The sequence below is a fragment of the Dermacentor andersoni genome, chromosome 3 (assembly GCF_023375885.2).
Source record: "Dermacentor andersoni chromosome 3, qqDerAnde1_hic_scaffold, whole genome shotgun sequence".
Lineage (NCBI taxonomy): Eukaryota > Metazoa > Arthropoda > Arachnida > Ixodida > Ixodidae > Dermacentor > Dermacentor andersoni.
The window spans coordinates 184,103,152-184,120,324 of NC_092816.1; the positions used below are offsets into that span (position 1 = coordinate 184,103,152).

The 17,173-nt window shown below is 46.3% G+C and overlaps 1 protein-coding gene across 2 annotated transcripts in view; it reads right to left on the bottom strand.

Moving 5' to 3' along the window:
• Positions 1-8,406: 8,406 nt before the first annotated feature.
• Positions 8,407-17,173, bottom strand: part of pkaap (A-kinase anchoring protein pkaap) — a 68,402-nt gene continuing 59,635 nt past the window's right edge. Inside the window, exons 13-14 of one of the 2 annotated variants that reach the window (XM_050172749.3) lie at positions 15,514-15,632; positions 8,407-8,805 (exon numbers count right to left, since the gene is read on the bottom strand). In XM_050172749.3, the coding sequence (XP_050028706.1) occupies positions 15,534-15,632 (99 nt within the window). In that variant the 3' untranslated portion in view covers positions 8,407-8,805; positions 15,514-15,533. Of the gene's footprint in view, positions 8,806-15,506; positions 15,633-17,173 lie in introns of both variants that reach the window. The other variant, XM_050172748.3, reaches the window with a different exon arrangement.

A 17,173-nucleotide genomic window follows, 5' to 3' on the forward strand; every position in this document is an offset into this window, starting at 1 on the left:
AATTTGGTTTACTTTGTATTTCTCACATATTTTGCTCAAACCTTGCCTAAGCAATATTTTTGCAATAAAGTGTTGCTTTGTGATATGCTCATTCCATGCGCCCTCGGCACAAAAGCCCTGGCCTGGCCAATTTTCAAGACGCGCCCATTTCTCAGTGGGAATGTCATTCCCATTTTGGTTGTAAATATCGTTGCTGCATACCAAAGGCGGCATTGCGGATTCATTTTTGTGGACATGTTCCTTTTCTTGTGACTTGGTCGAGGGCTACAGTGCTTGGTACTGCGCCAGGAGCTCAGTAGCACTAGAGACCGACGCTTCGACTCATTTAGAAACCGCGAAAACAAGCTTCAGATTATCGTAAACCTTTCAAGACTGCTTCTAGACCAGCTTTTTGACGTCTTAAAGCATTTAGAAATCATATGGAGAGGCCTGGCAAAGGGATTAATTGTGTTGTTCTCAATCCTATTTCAAGATCAGCTTTTCAAATACGTTTTGAAGAGCTGTTTTAGATCGTCTGAAAAAAGCAATTAAGCTGAACATTAGCAGACATATACAACATTTTAACGACGAAGTTGTCTTACTCGTGTCTTCTTCAAATCATTTTTATTGTCTCAGTTAAACGTTATAAAAATGTTCTGTATTTCTTTTGTGCTACCTGGGACATGTCTGGGCTGCAAACAAGACGACACACGACAGTGCACTGTCGTTTTTGTTTCGCCTCGTTTTTAGTGCTGTTCATTTTTCCAAGTCATATGTACCAACTAGGTCATCAACATCCATTTGCAAATGCATCAATTTGTAAATGAAATGTTAGTTCTTTTGATATCATCATTTTTAAAGGTAGCATAAGGATGATAGCATAATTTGATGTGAAGTGGCTGCACGCCTTAGCAATGAAAAATGTTTGTCAGAAGTTAAGCAAAGTGTCCGCCTACCACTACCACTCCTCCCCCTCCTTCATTTCTCTCTCTCTGAGTCCTCCCCCTTATCTCTCTCAGAGGAGTGGCAGTGGTCGGCGGAGAAACCCGATGAAATAAATTTTTCGCTACACCACTGGCATGGCTGCTGGTAAAAAAAAAAGAAAGAAAAAAAAAAGGTGTGGCCTGCTGCTTCAGGCGGGCCGCAATGGGAGCAGATTCTTGGCCGCTTGGCTGGACTGAATGGCACTAGCTGTTGGGAATGGGCTTCTACGGGCGGCGGCGTTCGCAAGCGCGTTCCCGACGCATTTTCTGTGCCGATTCCGGACGACACTCTCCGACTGGTGGCTCCGGGGTGGATGACACTGTTTTTGAAGCACGCGGAAAGCCACACCTTTTTTTATCCGGCGACCGTGCCGCTGGTTAGTGTACTAACTCTAGAGAAAAAGCTGGGCAAAAAAAGTGGCAACTGCAAAGGCACTGCCACGTTTTACCTCTCATTTCTGCAACGATAAAAATATTCAAAATATGATGAAAAAGAAAGCAGTTACATGTAGCACATATGCATGGGAAATCTACAAAGCTTAGTCATTCTAATTTCAGAAGTCCAATGGCTATTAATAAAATTTTGAGGTCATTATATATTTACGGTCTGTGAATTCAAAAAAAAAGAATGCGGTAGCATGTGCCTGAGCTAGATTGCACCATCTTACTAGGAGGGGAGGCTCGCTGCTTATTACTGCTGCAGCTCTAATGCCGCCTGCACCATTGCTATAGAGTTGTGCGCTTCGAGGCACGAAGAGCAGCGACTTTACTCACCCATTTCGGTAGCCGGATGTTTTATCAGCGCTGTAAAACGGCAGCAAGTCATTGTTGATTATTAGCGAATATGTTGAGTGCTCGAGACTTCATGCTGGCGCCCTCCGCCCAAGGTGCTCTCGTAGGCGTCCACGCCTCACATTGCGCACCTACAATCGTGCACGGCAGTAGTATGCTATCAATGCATCCCCACTTCTAGCATGAGTGCCCTTTCACACATGCCGGTCTCGATTGGCCCGAACAGCGAATCGAACGTTCATGCACATCCTATGCAATACTGGCCTTATAGTACGGACCATTCAAGGGTACTTAATGTTATGCGTTATTATCAGAAAGAGCTGGGAAAGAGAGGGGTGTCGAGACAGAAAGTGGAAGAAGTGCCTTAGGCGATTGCTAATGTTCCCGTGTACAGTAACTCTAGTGATTGCGTCACCGTGTTACGCCGGGCACGTCACTCTCTCCACTATAGTTATACAGTTGGCTTCCATCAATTTGACCCTCACTGATGGTATGTATGGCATGTATGGCCTCACATGTGCAGGTCATAAATACCAGGTTCTCTAGCCGAGTGCCATCCATGCGGTATAACCGAGCTCAGATTGGTCCACCTTGACTGATCAAATAGGGCACCACTGTAGGTTAAATGAGGCGTACAACTCCTGCGGGACCCGCCGTGGTTGCTCAGTGGTTACGGTGTTAGACTGCTGAGCACGAGGTCGCGGGATCGGACCCCGACCACGGCGGCCGCATTTCGATGGGGGCGAAATGCGAAAACACCCGTGTACTTAGATTTACGTGCACGTTAAAGAATCCCAGGTGGTCGAAATTTTCGGAGTCCTCCACTACGGCGTGCCTAATCAGAAAGTGGTTTTGTCACGTAAAACCCCATAAATAAATTTTTAATTTAACTCCTACGGGGACGGTAGAGTATCCGTCTCCAGTGCAAGAGGACCGTGATCCAAATCCCGGTGCCGCGCAATTCTCCACCGGAAAATACAAAAAAAAAAAAAAACCGTGTGTTGAGAAAATTGCACAAACAGGCCTGGAGTGCGGCCTGATCCCGGTGACCAGAACCGGTAACGCACTCTCTCACCAGAGCAGGATTGGCCACCCTGGTGCAGTACTTGGCCACAACCTCCTATATGAACACAACAATCAAACCCCGGCCCTCAGTCCCCAGCAGCTGCGAAGCAACTGACCACGGCGGCGGTCAGACCTGCGACGCTGCAGAGGGTGCTAAGAATGCCTGGCTCCGGACAGGCCGCCATTGGAATATGAACCTGGCAACGTTTAACGCTAGAACGTTATCTAGTGAGGCGAGTCTAGCAGTGTTATTGGAGGAATTAGAGGGTAGTAAATGGGATATAATAGGGATCAGTGAGGTTAGGAGGACAAAAGAAGCATATACAGTGCTAAAAAGCGGGCATGTACTGTGTTACCGGGGCTTAGCGGAGAGACGAGAACTAGGAGTCGGATTCCTGATTAATCAGGAAATAGCTGGTAACATACAGGAATTCTATAGCATTAACGAGAGGGTGGCATGTCTTGTTGTGAAACTTAATAAGAGGTACAAAATGAAGGTTGTACAGGTCTACGCTCCTACATCTAGTCATGATGACCAGGAAGTCGAAAGCTTTTATGAAGACGTAGAATCGGCGATGGGTAAAGTCAAAACAAAATACAGTATACTGATGGGCGACTTCAATGCCAGAGTAGGCAAGAAGCAGGCTGGAGACAAGTCAGTGGGGGAATATGGCATAGGCTCTAGGAATAGCAGAGGAGAATTATTAGTAGAGTTTGCAGAACAGAATAATATGCGGATAATGAATACCTTTTTCCGCAAGCGGGTTAGCCGAAAGTGGACATGGAGGAGCCCGAATGGTGAGACTAGAAATGAAATAGACTTCATACTCTGCGCGAACCCTGGCATCATACAAGATGTAGACGTGCTCGGCAAGGTGCGCTGCAGTGACCACAGGATGGTAAGAACTCGAATTAGCCTAGACTTGAGGAGGGAACGAAAGAAACTGATACACAAGAAGCCAATCAATGAGTTAGCGGTAAGAGGGAAACTAGAGGAATTCCGGATCAAACTACAGAACAGGTATTCGGCTTTAACTCAGGAAGAGGACCTTAGCGTTGAAGCAATGAACGACAATCTCATGGGCATCATTAAGGAGTGCGCAATAGAAGTCGGTGGTAACACCGTTAGACAGGAAACCAGTAAGCTATCGCAGGAGACAAAAGATCTGATCAAGAAACGCCAATGTATGAAAGCCTCTAATCCTACAGCTAGAATAGAACTGGCAGAACTTTCTAAGTTAATCAACAAGCGTAAGACAGCGGACATCAGGAACTATAATATGGATAGAATTGAACAGGCTCTCAGGAACGGAGGAAGCCTAAAAACAGTGAAGAAGAAACTAGGAATAGGCAAGAATCAGATGTGTGCGTTAAGAGACAAAGCCGGCAATATCGTTACTAATATGGATGAGATAGTTCAAGTGGCTGAGGAGTTCTATAGAGATTTATACAGTACCAGTGGCACCCACGACGATAGTGGAAGAGAGAATAGCCTAGAGGAATTCGAAATCCCACAGGTAACGCCAGAAGTAAAGAAAGCCTTAGGAGCTTTGCAAAGGGGGAAGGCAGCTGGGGAGGATCAGGTAACAGCAGATTTGTTGAAGGATGGTGGTCAGATTGTTCTAGAGAAACTGGCCACCCTGTATACGCGATGCCTCATAACCTCGAGCGTACCGGAATCTTGGAAGAACGCTAACATAATCCTAATCCATAAGAAAGGGGACGCCAAAGACTTGAAAAATTATAGACCGATCAGCTTACTGTCCGTTGCCTACAAAGTATTTACTAAGGTAATCGCAAATAGAATCAGGAACACCTTAGACTTCTGTCAACCAAAGGACCAGGCAGGATTCCGTAAATGCTACTCAACAATAGACCATATTCACACTATCAATCAAGTGATAGAGAAATGTGCAGAATATAACCAACCCTTATATATAGCTTTCATTGATTACGAGAAAGCGTTTGATTCAGTCGAAACCTCAGCAGTCATGGAGGCATTACGGAATCAGGGTGTAGATGAGCCATATGTAAAAATACTGGAAGATATCTATAGCGGCTCCACAGCCACCGTAGTCCTCCACAAAGAAAGCAACAAAATCCCTATAAAGAAAGGCGTCAGACAGGGAGATACGATATCTCCAATGCTATTCACAGCATGTTTACAGGAGGTATTCAGAGGCCTGGAGTGGGAAGAATTGGGGATAAAAGTTGATGGAGAATACCTTAGCAACTTGCGATTCGCTGATGATATTGCTTGCTTAGTAACTCAGGAGACCAATTGCAATGCATGCTCACTGACCTGGAGAGGCAAAGCAGAAGGGTGGGTCTGAAAATTAATCTGCAGAAAACTAAAGTATTGTTTAACAGTCTCGGAAGAGAACAGCAGTTTACGATAGGTAGCGAAGCACTGGAAGTGGTAAGGGAATACATCTACTTAGGGCAGGTAGTGACCACGGATCCGGATCATGAGACTGAAATAACCAGAAGAATAAGAATGGGTTGGGGTGCGTTTGGCAGGCATTCTCAAATCATGAACAGCAGGTTGCCACTATCCCTCAAAAGGAAAGTGTACAACAGCTGTGTGTTACCAGTACTCACGTATGGGGCAGAAACCTGGAGGCTTACGAAAAGGGTTCTGCTGAAATTGAGGACGACGCAACGAGCTATGGAAAGAAGAATGATGGGTGTAACGTTAAGGGATAAGAAAAGAGCAGATTGGGTTCGGCAACAAACGCGGGTAAACGACATCTTAGTTGAAATCAAGAAAAAGAAATGGGCATGGGCCGGACATGTAATGAGGAGGGAAGATAACCGATGGTCACTAAGAGTTACGGACTGGATTCCAAGGGAAGGGAAGCGTAGCAGGGGGCGGCAGAAAGTTAGGTGGGCGGATGAGATTAAGAAGTTTGCAGGGACAACATGGCCACAATTAGTACATGACTGGGGTAGTTGGAGAAGTATGGGAGAGGCCTTTGCCCTGCAGTGGGCGTAACTAGGCTGATGATGATGATGGTACCGACAAAATTGATAGAATTAAACGATGCAGGAAAAAAGGCAAAACACACTGCCGATTTGTTTGGCAGTATTTCCCCCGATTCTAACATGCCCCTGAATCAAATGCACACCCACTGTCTAAATGTTCATAGTATGTATTCATAGATATAAACTTGGGTAGAAATGACATTAAAGCTCCTAAACAAAGTAGAAGTTTAATGCACACCCAATTTTTTAAGAATTGTTATACAAAGGCGGCCAGTTTTGTTGAGTTACTGAAACATATATAGTTAGTAGCGCGAATAAGACTAACAGAAAAAAGTGGGACAGGACAGGGCGCTAGTGTGCAGGATAGAGTGCTAGTGCCTGTCCCACTTTTTTCTGTTAGTCTTGTTTGCGCTAGTAACTGTGTCTCGGCAACTGCATCAACACCAACTAGCCCTAACTTTCTGCATTAATTACTGTTTATTAAGGTAGCTTTGCCCCAATTGTTGTGTGTGCATGTGGAACAGTTTTGGTTTCACGGCCAATTGCGTTGCGCAGAAAAATTTTGGCCCAGTTTCCTTTTTTTAAGAAAGGCACGCTTTAGAATCGGACCTTATTAAATATGTTGAGCTATCTTTATCATGCGAAAATCTTCCTACGGATGGCCAAAAATAGGAGTCTTTTACGAGAGATGACGCGAGTTCAACGCATTCACAAAACCCTAAGCCCTATCAAGACACGTGCTGCCACTAAAGGGGTCGCCACTGGGGTCACCATAGGGGTAGCATGCATGCGTGTTGACTGGTCAAGTTCGAATTATCCGTGAACTCCAATTTTAGGATCAAAATAATTGAAGTCTGGGCCCATAGACAAGTATGGGTGCTGGCCTATGGCTGGAATTGAATTAACCTAAGTTGAATTTAGGGAAGCCTACTGCACTATAAGGTGTCCATAGAGTAGATTGCGGCGGTCACCGACATGCCTCGCAAGTAGGCGACCATTTCCGAGGCAACACAGGAACAGGCTGCTGGAATGCTCGCAATGCTCTCTTGTTCGTTGGTCAGGCATCCATAGTGCAGAACAGTGCAGACCCTTTGTTGTGCTAAGGCGGAGGCCAAAAATAGGTAGGTTCACTCATGGTCAACATTTTGTGGAAGTTAATTGAATGATACAATCCAGCATTCCATTTCGGGTGATAAAAATGGGAACTGCATTAATTTTTCTTTCCATGCAAAACATTTCTTGAGAGTGAATCACACACAGTGTGCAGCAGAATTGGCAAAAAACTATGGGGGAAATTCTTATGTGTAAATGTGAGAGCACTACTTGTCGCTGAGTGTGTCGCTGAGTTATGTTGCCAATGACGTGCGATGAAGTATGAGACCATCACAACACAGTGAAATGCGCGAGGCGAGCTGCTGCAGCGAAACAATGTTCACCGCCCAAGCCCCTGAGAATGCGAAAGGCACAGCGAGTGGTTGCAGGTGATGAGGACTCCATAGCGCCAACAGTGGCGCCCCTTCTGTCATGCACCATCTAGTGAATCGCCCGCCAGGCAGAGTCCAACCATGTGCACAACCTCGAAGATATTCATCGCTGTTGACTGTTGCAACAGTGGCCTGCCAAAGTACCATGGGCCACTCAACACCTCCTGGAGTAAAAACGTTTTTCTTTACATTGCATTCGGAAACACTCCGTGTTAAAACTTGGTTAAATTCGAGGGGCTGCTTTGTGTCGTGGTCAACGAACTGTCGACTCCGTCCACGTGCCGAGATTATAGATCACCCTTTCATAGATTGTAGGGATGCTGCATTTTTTTTAGACATTCTCCAACGAATGCTTAGAAAGGACATTGACATCACTCCATACTCAATTAGGTTTCTATCGTTTAAGCTTACTGGCGCTCTTCCCTACGACATGCTCATAGTACTGGGTTTATACAGCCTATAGAGATGTAGACTGTGTGATCGCCATGCCAAAAGCCCGCAGTCTAAAAGATCCTTCTTTTGCCGAAGTGCAGCTTATATGAGAAGTGTGTACACTGCGCAGGAACTTCCTCCAGACTGGATGCACGTGTTGGAGGCATGTGTGTGTTTGCCAGAGTTTTGAGCGTGTCCACTCTGTAGTATGTCTTCAGTTTTGTTTCCCACACACACAAGAAAAGTTCCAACAGTGGTGCAGTGGTTAGTGCGCTTGGCTATGAAGTGGCAGCAGTGACAGTGGGGCAGATGATCAAATCCTCATTGTGGCCGCATTTTTAAAAAATGAAGACTACTTAATTTGTGTTCAGTCTTTCTGCTATCGCTCTATGATGACAGCAGGGTTGCACAATGAGCCAAGTAATGCTCTAAGGTTAAACTTTTTCCACAAGATCTCTAATTGCAAGCATAGCTTTGTATGAGGGGCTCTCGTAACTTTGATTCATACGCACCATTTTTAGGCCCCCTTAGAATTAACAAGGCACTGGTTAACCAGAGTTTGAACTAACAATTTTTCCAGACCTTGAATATGTCTACCCCCATGGCCAGGTTATTTTCCTGGTCATGTCGTGTTCTGTCGAGTGCGCTACTGTGTGCCCAAAATAAGATACCTCACACACGAGTGCTAACAGTAAAAAAAAAGGGAGAGAGGCGGGAGTTTATTGAAGCACGCAAGCCAGTCTGCTGTCGAGGTAAGCTGGCGGGACAAAACAATCTTGATCCGCCGTCCTCATTGTGGCCGAGCGCCAGCTCGTTATCACATCGACAGGCAGCGCAGGCTGGTGGCGCCAGGCACGTGTGTCCCTTACTGTGTTGGTGGCCGGGCTGTCCCTCGCCTAAGCCCTGCGAGTCTTTCCTGCATCATTGCAGGGGCCATCCGCTCTTTCGGGGCTGGGACTGCACACACCAGGGTTCTTTCCCCACCGAAGGGCTGCTCACTGAGGTCCACCCTGGTCTTGGCACTCTTTGATCAACGTCGACGCTGTGTGGAAGCACCGAGGTAGAGGGAGAAAAACAACAAAGCCCTGCAGGGAGAGAGATCAAGAAGAAACGGGCAGGACCTGTGAGAAACGTCACCGATAAAAACTAAGCACCAATGCCTTGCACAGAGAAAACTATACAGAAACCATCGGCAGTAATTGTCAGTGTAAGCAAATAGCTAAACCCTTCTAGTACTAAGCTATTCACTTTCTTCGAAGAATGATGCTCTTGAAGGCATGTATTTGTTGGAGTGAGAATATTTAGTTTGTGTTCGTTGTTTCTTTGCATAATTCAGTGGAGAAAAGAGCCAGAGGCATTAACCAGAACATTTGTAGCAGTAGTATCGGTGGCTATACAGTCGAACCAATCTATAACACACTTGACAGTTCCTTGAAAAGTAGTTGTTGTATCAGTAGCTAATTTTATGTAAACTCGCCCTTCAAGCTGGCATCAGCAGTTACGATTTGACACCACTTTTGTGAAAAGTCTACCTTTCAGTACCTAATTTCTGTGCTTGGTGCTTTCCCGTAACTGAAAGTTTTTGTGAAAAACATTCTCTAAAGCACAATATGCGTCGGCATAGGTATTTCAATATGGCACTCAGCTGGTTCTGATCAACGGCTATATTGAAACTACAAGCACAATCGCCGTCATTGTTTCTGTGACAGCTTGCGACATACAGCTTGGACAATTTCACAACATAACCATTTATGGTGCAGAACCAGCTATAACATGGCCTCTTCTGACTCCTTTATCGGCCCATAAAACTCCATGCACACGCATACCACTTGCAGAAGAATTGCATGAGACATATTGTGGCTTCTGCAGGAGTATCCTCCAGACAAGCGCAGTAGCGAGCATGCTTCTCAATGAGGTGGCCGGCCGATAAGAGGGGGGATCCAGAGCAAATGAAAAAAAAAAAAAAAGAAAATTACAAACCCTTCCCCTACCAGAAAATGGGGGCAAGCGAAGCTTGTCCTGCGTGCACCTGACCTTAGTCAGGGTTAAATAACCCATAGGTAACAGCGCCTGATTGCTTTGGCCTCCCTCTCCTTCAGCTCGGGATCTTCTCGTTGCTGTCCGAATGTCTGGGCTCGGGCGGCTCTAAAAGCATGTTTATAGTTAGACGTTATCGTCATGTGGGCGAGCATCGTTAGATGCTGGGTGCTCCCATTAGACTCACCCTGCGTCTAACGACGCTTGCCCGCGCACTGGAGCATGTTGGCCGCGTCTGGTTACGTTGGCGGCACCAGTGCGTCGAACCATTGGTTGAACTATAGATGCTGTTGTTCTCGCCAACGTGACGTAACGTGTGCATGCACTCACATTATGTCGGGATATATTTAGGCCTTAACAGCTGGATCGGCGCGCCGGCAGCGAGCCCTCTCACGGGCAAGTTCTCACCATCACTCGTCGAATGCTGCCAGTTCCTCAGGGGAGCGCACAATGCGTGGCCGTCCCATCCGTTCTGCGAGAATGAATTGAATGGAAACAAAACCGGTGCAGCGCACACGAAACCCTTTCCTGCCCTTTTCCTCCCCAGCAGAAGTGAAATGGCTCCGATTGGTTGCAGAATCCTTGCTAATGACATATACTTCGACACCGGCGCAGCTGCCAGCTCATCAAGCTGCCCTGCTCTGGAAGCAACTGGATTTTTGCGTGAGCAGACCGAAAACGAAACTTGTGAGTCAATACAAGCTTTATTTGAAAAGCGGCGGCTGTGCGATGCGGATGTGTGGTAATTGCCCATTTGATGAAGAAGCCTTTGCTCGGGTGCTTATCAGCTGTGGGCTCTGCACTGAATGTGGCTTCAGTTTCTGTGCATCCATTGCGATGCGCGTCATCGTGACGGGCAGATATCACACATGCCACCCTGACTGCTGTCTGTTTACATGGCGTTCTGCAAATCTAGTTGGGAGCAGGGTTCGGAGCTGTTAGCCTTTATGTGCCCTTGTGAGCTTCCCATTCCTACCAGTGCGCGAACATACAAACTTGGTAGGCATTCACAGTAGTTGGTTGGCGCGGCTGCTTGCCCGAGAAACCAAACTCCACTTTGCACATGCTGCCATCAGTTCAGCCCATGTGTGTCACTACATGCCTAATCTATACGTAATCGTCTAAGGCTACAAACATATCAAGGGCGAGCTTCCTGTGATGGCATGTCACTTGACACTGCCGCTAGCTATGCCTAACCAGCGCGCCTTGTCATGAGTCGGCGACCTCAGTTATGGTTTGGGGCCGAGTCAATGAAACGCATTACTATGACTTTATGACACTTGGAAAGCAGAGAAACCGTCCCAGTAGCGAAAGTGAAGGCACGGGCAACACTTCAGTGGCGCCAATTCGGTCTGCCGTCGCCATGTTTTCGACACCGCACATACGGTGATCAGTCCAAGACACTGTACTGCATCTGAAATTTCTGTCACTGTTTCTTTTTTAAATTATTATTTGTCTGCTTCATGCGACGACCACAGGTGCTTGGACATAGTTAATCTTTTATTGCTCTTTAACAGATGGAAATCTCCCGGTCGCACGCTTCCGATTTTCGGATACATGTAGCAGCTTGGTGTACATGTTTTGCACTTGTGCAGCCTTTGAAAACTTCTTTTGGTTATAGTGTGGCACTGCTTATAGTGCAGACATTCACGATTCCAGCGCCTTATGCTATGAGCGGTATATGGTGTATTATCTTACTATCAGCAGGACACGAATGGATTCTGCACACGATAACTAAGCATTCTAGCTGGTTGGAAGTGGAATTAAACTACTTCGGCATGGTGATATATTGCAAAGGTCTTGCCATTACAGCTGCAGCATAAGCCACACGCGGGCCCGGAGCCGCAAAGTTACGCTTTCTGTTACTTCAGTTGAAAAAGTATGAACCGAAGTTTGAAAGATGGAACCACAGTGGTAGAACCTTGGTAGAGCGCCATCGTGTACAACACCATTGTGAATTAAGCATCAACAAACTGTGATCTCTTGATAACGGCTAACAGCATAGTAATCACAGACTCTATAACATTGCGTGGCAGCGGTGCATCGTGCCGTGTTCACGTTGCCTCGGGCTGCGTGAATACTGAAAACAACGGTAAGGTAGCAACGCTTCAGCGGCTGTTGGTCCAAATTGTCCAAAGTGAATCAGCGCACATGATGCTGTACAGAGATCTGTGTGAACAGTGCCACTGCCGTGACCTCAGAGATGGCAACAGCGTACGTGGTAGTGCCATCTCTGAGGTCACCGTACGCTGTACTGCTTTGCCCAGAATACGACGGGGACATGCCTTGAAAGCATGATACCCTAGCATGGTGGAAAGTGAGTGACTTCCCTCCTATCTTCATTGCGGTTGGATTGGAGCCAGGAGTGCACTTCCGTGTAACCAGTTCGGCTGTGCTTCTATATTTTGCAAGTTAATGGTCGCCCTCCTATTACCACGAGCATGTTTGAATTGTTTGTTGTAACAGCACAGCGCATTGAAAACATTCTTTATATATTGATGTAGGTTTAATAGGCAGGATCAGAAAATCACAAATGCAGTGAAATGTTGTTGTAACCAATAAATCGTTATGTCTGGGATCGTTATAGTAAGTGGGCTCAACTGTACACATAAGCCAATTCCCCATGTTTGTGTTGTATGGTTCTCGCCGGGGACTATTGGTGAATTCCAATGGCAGATTCGGAGTGGCCAACGAACTCTGCACCAGAGCACTGCGCTACGGCAGAGGGCAACAGAATGAAACACAGGCACTCCCACCAGGGCAATTGGCACGGCGTGCTAGTGCACATCCGCTTCCGAAAGTGCCCAGCATTCCCCTCATTTTCAGCATTTTCGGCTTGAACTTGCACGCGCATTGTGTTTAGAAGTTTCATGTTTCTTTTTAGCCTCCTCCATTCTAATGGAAGTCACAATGCACGTAAGTCTGCTTCTCTTGTCCACTGTGCTTGTGTGTAGGAAACAAAGGAGACGCAGCGAAGCCCGCGATCAATTCGGTGGCCACACACCGAGACAGCGTGAAGTACCTTCAAAACTGCATTTCATCAACAAAAGTAAAGGCTGTTGAAATGCCAAATTCTGAAAAGGAGCCCTTGCGACCTCTTCATCCGAATACTGGCAAACGTCATCAACGACGAAATGCACAGCTTTCGGCCTCTTGCCCGGCAGCCGAAACATGTCAAAAGCTTGCTTGAATACACTATTGGGGGGGATGACTTACGGAGTTGCTATCTGTCGGAAGCGCCTCCCTTGCGTAGTATGAGGGATCACGCGGCGCACTCCTCATAGGTTTGGTTTATGGCGCTCAATAAAAACACGACACGGCAGCCCTCCTGGACATTTATGTAAGCACTCTCAAAACGAGGGAAGATTTTGACTGTCTATATAATAATCTTGGGCAAACTGAAAGCACAGAATCATTTACAGACGCTATCTCTTTATCGAATACGTAAAGTGGTCACCACTGCGTGCGGTCGCCGTGATGGAGTCTCCCAAACCAGCTTCTAGCATGAAAGGTAGGCAAACGCTGAGAGTAAACTATGTTAAATATGTTCTTATAGTGGGTTGTCTGTATAATCAAATGGAACATAACAGAATGAAGCCTCAATGCAGCGATCGCATGGGTTCACAGAGAACGAGTGTGCGTCTGCATGCATGTCCGCGCACAATGTTTTGCTTTCGCTGTGAGCGCGTTTTCGCACTGTGCCGTGGGCTTTAGGCAGCAGCATATGAGCATGTGAGAGTACACTAGCAACCATTGTTGTGTGGACGCTATCAGAGCTATTCAAAAATAATTTCGTTATAGAGACTTCGACGCCTACGGCGACTGTGATGTGCCATCGCGACGATTCAATCTTTTTTTTTGTCTTCTAAATTCTTGGACATTTCAATATTATTTCTCAAGTTGCATTGCACTGTATGTTTATCGGTCTTCTTAGCGTGCGATTTCCCTCTGCTTCTTTTTCGTAATCCAGTGCATTAATTCATAACACAAACATGACCATATGCCATGCCATTTTTTAATGTGCATCTTACTGCTCCCTTTCCGTTCCAGTAAACTTGCCAGTATCCAGCATCAACAAGTTCATAGACCAAACCGTCATGGCATTAGCCAGGCAGCGGGCGCGGGCGAGCATCTCAGTACGCGTTTTCTGCTACTGACCGAACATCGCAGTTCGAACGCCGTAGCAGAAACCTTCCTCGCTGCATACCTGAGTTACAGCTGATGGCTGTCTGTCGGTTCTAAGTTGTGTGAGCCAAGCTTCACACAGCCCCTTGTCCAGCGGCTACATGTGAATAAGGCTGACATCGGGCTCCATTGCGTACGTCCGGCACTGCGGCACCAAACAGTAGCCTACCATGCTGCACGCCTCCAAAGGCAGCCACCACCTATTATAGTACTACTTACAAACGTTGTCAAGCAGACACCCAAGGCGATAAAGCCTCACCACTTAATCAGAACTGCAGCACAGCTGAGACTTTAAACTTTCATTTTCAGCTCGCTTCGGTGCTTCTGAAGCAGCAGACGCGGCCGCTGTGTCCACATGATCCCTCATGCCACGTCACGCCGACAGTGGTGCCAGCTTTCCCAGGGGTGGAGCTCACCTCCAATAGCTTCTGAAGCTTCGTCGCTTGAGTCCCCGCTGGTTGATTCGGAACTTCAGCTAGATGAATCATCCCTCACCGCAGCAGTAAAAGCGGAAGTTGACGATGCGAAGCACCACTCTTTGCTTCTAAGAGATTGCGATTCGTGTTCACAAGTGCACGTGCCATTGCGCTACGTTGGCTGTGGGTGGGCTGACACCAAGCGACTTCCAGTCTACTTTGTCAATTTTTGCAGAGTAGAGAGCACTGCTCCGTGTAGTGTATCTAGCGGCAGAGCTGCTCCCAACCCGCCAATGAAAGATACCGGAGGTGCTCTCAATCTCCCAATGGAATAGACTTACTTCGCAAGGAGCCGAAATTACTGAAAGTGTTCCGAATCCACCGTTTGAGTTCACCAAATGGTGATGTGGACTTTGCCATTTAGTTATCAGTGCTGTTATTGCTCTTCTGTGTTTCATATCTGAGGTGTTCTGTGCTTGGCATGTTCTGGGGGTTATCCAAATTAACCGGTGTGTGCCAAATACGTCAGAATTAATGAGTGTGTGATGCCATTTAATAATGCATACATCAAATCAGTTCTGCAAAAGTCCACTAGGTGGAGGAAGCTTCATGAAAGGGGGCAATTGTCATCCACCCGTATAGTAGCACGAACCTACGAAGAAACTCATACGGGTTTCTCAAAAAGAAAGCTTTGCAGCCGTAGAAAGGTTCGTTCTGGTCCAGGGATTGAAATTGGGACCAATGCCTTTCTGGGGCAGTTTCTCTACCATCTGAGCTAACTGGGACTAGAGGGTGAATCCTACTTACAAAATTTCCCGAGCTAACGAGGTTTTACTCTGTAAGCAAATCAGTTTTGTGGAAGTCCGCAAAGTGGAGGAAGTACGAGAGGACAAAGTTGCCATCTACCGAAGAGTCGCATGTAGCAAGCTTCACGATACTCTTGGGTGGACGACAATTTGTATGTTTCATAATATCCACTTACAAACACATAAATTTAATGAATAAGCGGCCATGCAACCTTGGGCCTAAATAAGCAGGTTACGTAACCGATGGATGAAATGCACAACCATGTTCTGAGGTTAAAGCAGTAACCTAAACCTGGCACAGCACATACAGCCAAAAGAAATGTAAGGGAAGGGATGCCTTACTACTTGCATAATGTGACAAAGTGTGACCTATCCGACGTCCTGCGAGGTGGCGTCGGGACACAGCGTGACGCTGCAGATGTCCTTGACTATCATCTCGGCAACCTGCCATGCCATGTCTTCTTCAGTCTGCACAACAACAACACACACAGTGCAAAATGGTGTTCACTTCCAAAACACCTGCTCCACTTCAAAAAAACTGTAAAAGCATCAAGTTATGACATGCCTGCAAAGCTGATCAATTCAAATGTCTGCAAGCAAGAAAAGTGTAACTCCAAAAGGAAACACCCACTGAAAAGAAAGGGAAGAAAAACACTATTTATAACAATTTCATGTCCCAAACCTACAGTTTGCCCATGTGGAGGGCTATGGATGAATTTTTACCATTAAAATTCTCGAACATGCAACCAGAGCTCGGCGTATGAATGTTGTTAGACACTTCCACTGAGCCACTGTTGCGGGTAGGGGCACATTAATTCAGGAATGGCGACGTAGTCAAGAACTTGATGGAGCACCAAGAGGTAAAATCATATTTAGGAATGGTGCACATCTACCGTATCTATTCGAATCTCGGCCAATGGTCTTTTTCGAATACTAATCGTATACCAAACACTAGGGTCGACTTAGATTGGAGGATTTAAAGAAAAATGTGGCAGTTCTTAATTGAAATTGATAAACATGGTGCATACCCAGCGCCATCTAGAAAAATCAGTATCGTGGCTGCTGCTAGCTACACCAGTAGCCAAATGAAGTACGCGAGCAACGTCGCCATTTTGACCTGTGTTGCACCGGCGTGTGGCGTGGCATTATCTTATTGGCACCAAACAGGCGATGCCACTGTACTGTCACTTTCAAACCAAAAGTTGCGGCGGCCGCAGAGGCATTGTGAAACGTTCAAGGCGGGCAAGACTTTGGCATCGATGAGAAAAATGCCCTTTGTTGGAGAGGGGAAACGGGAGATACTTCTTGCATGTGCCGGCCGCAAAGAGGAGATGACAGCGATAAGGAAGATGGTGATGTAGAATGAGCTCGGCATGTTCACATTCAATAAATGCGTTTTTCATTTTGTGAACGCTGTCCTTGCCTTTTTGTTCGGCGTACATTCGAGGTAAGTTCCTTTTTGCTTTTTTCTTCGGACTTTCGGAGGTCAGCTTAGAATCGAGGCCCGATTAGATCTGAGTAAGCATGGTAAGCGATTCAACTTTCATATCCACGTATTTTTGGCAACAGTCAACTTCGGCGGTCATCTCAAACGCCAGGGAAATGACGTAGCTAAACGCCACCCATTTACAAATGCCACCGCACACAGCATACCTAAAAATATCGGTCGCAAGATGCACTGGGACAACAACATGCATATTGCACCAACAGAGAAGAAACAACTTGATAACAAGGCTTTAACTTGAGGCATTAGTCGCTCAAACCACACACAGAATAATACTCATTTCCTGAACTCGCTTACCATCACAGCAGCATTTTCCCATAGTGAAGACCGCCATCTTGTTTTTGCTTGATTGTTCCTCAAATAAACATGCTCACCCACTATGAGGGAGTGGCGAAGAAGCCCCAAGGCTAGTGCTTAACCGGCTTTCCATTTCAAAGATCTTGTAATATAACATTTCATTTTGACCATGGTCAGTTAGATGATGAAAGAATGCAGAATTCATAAC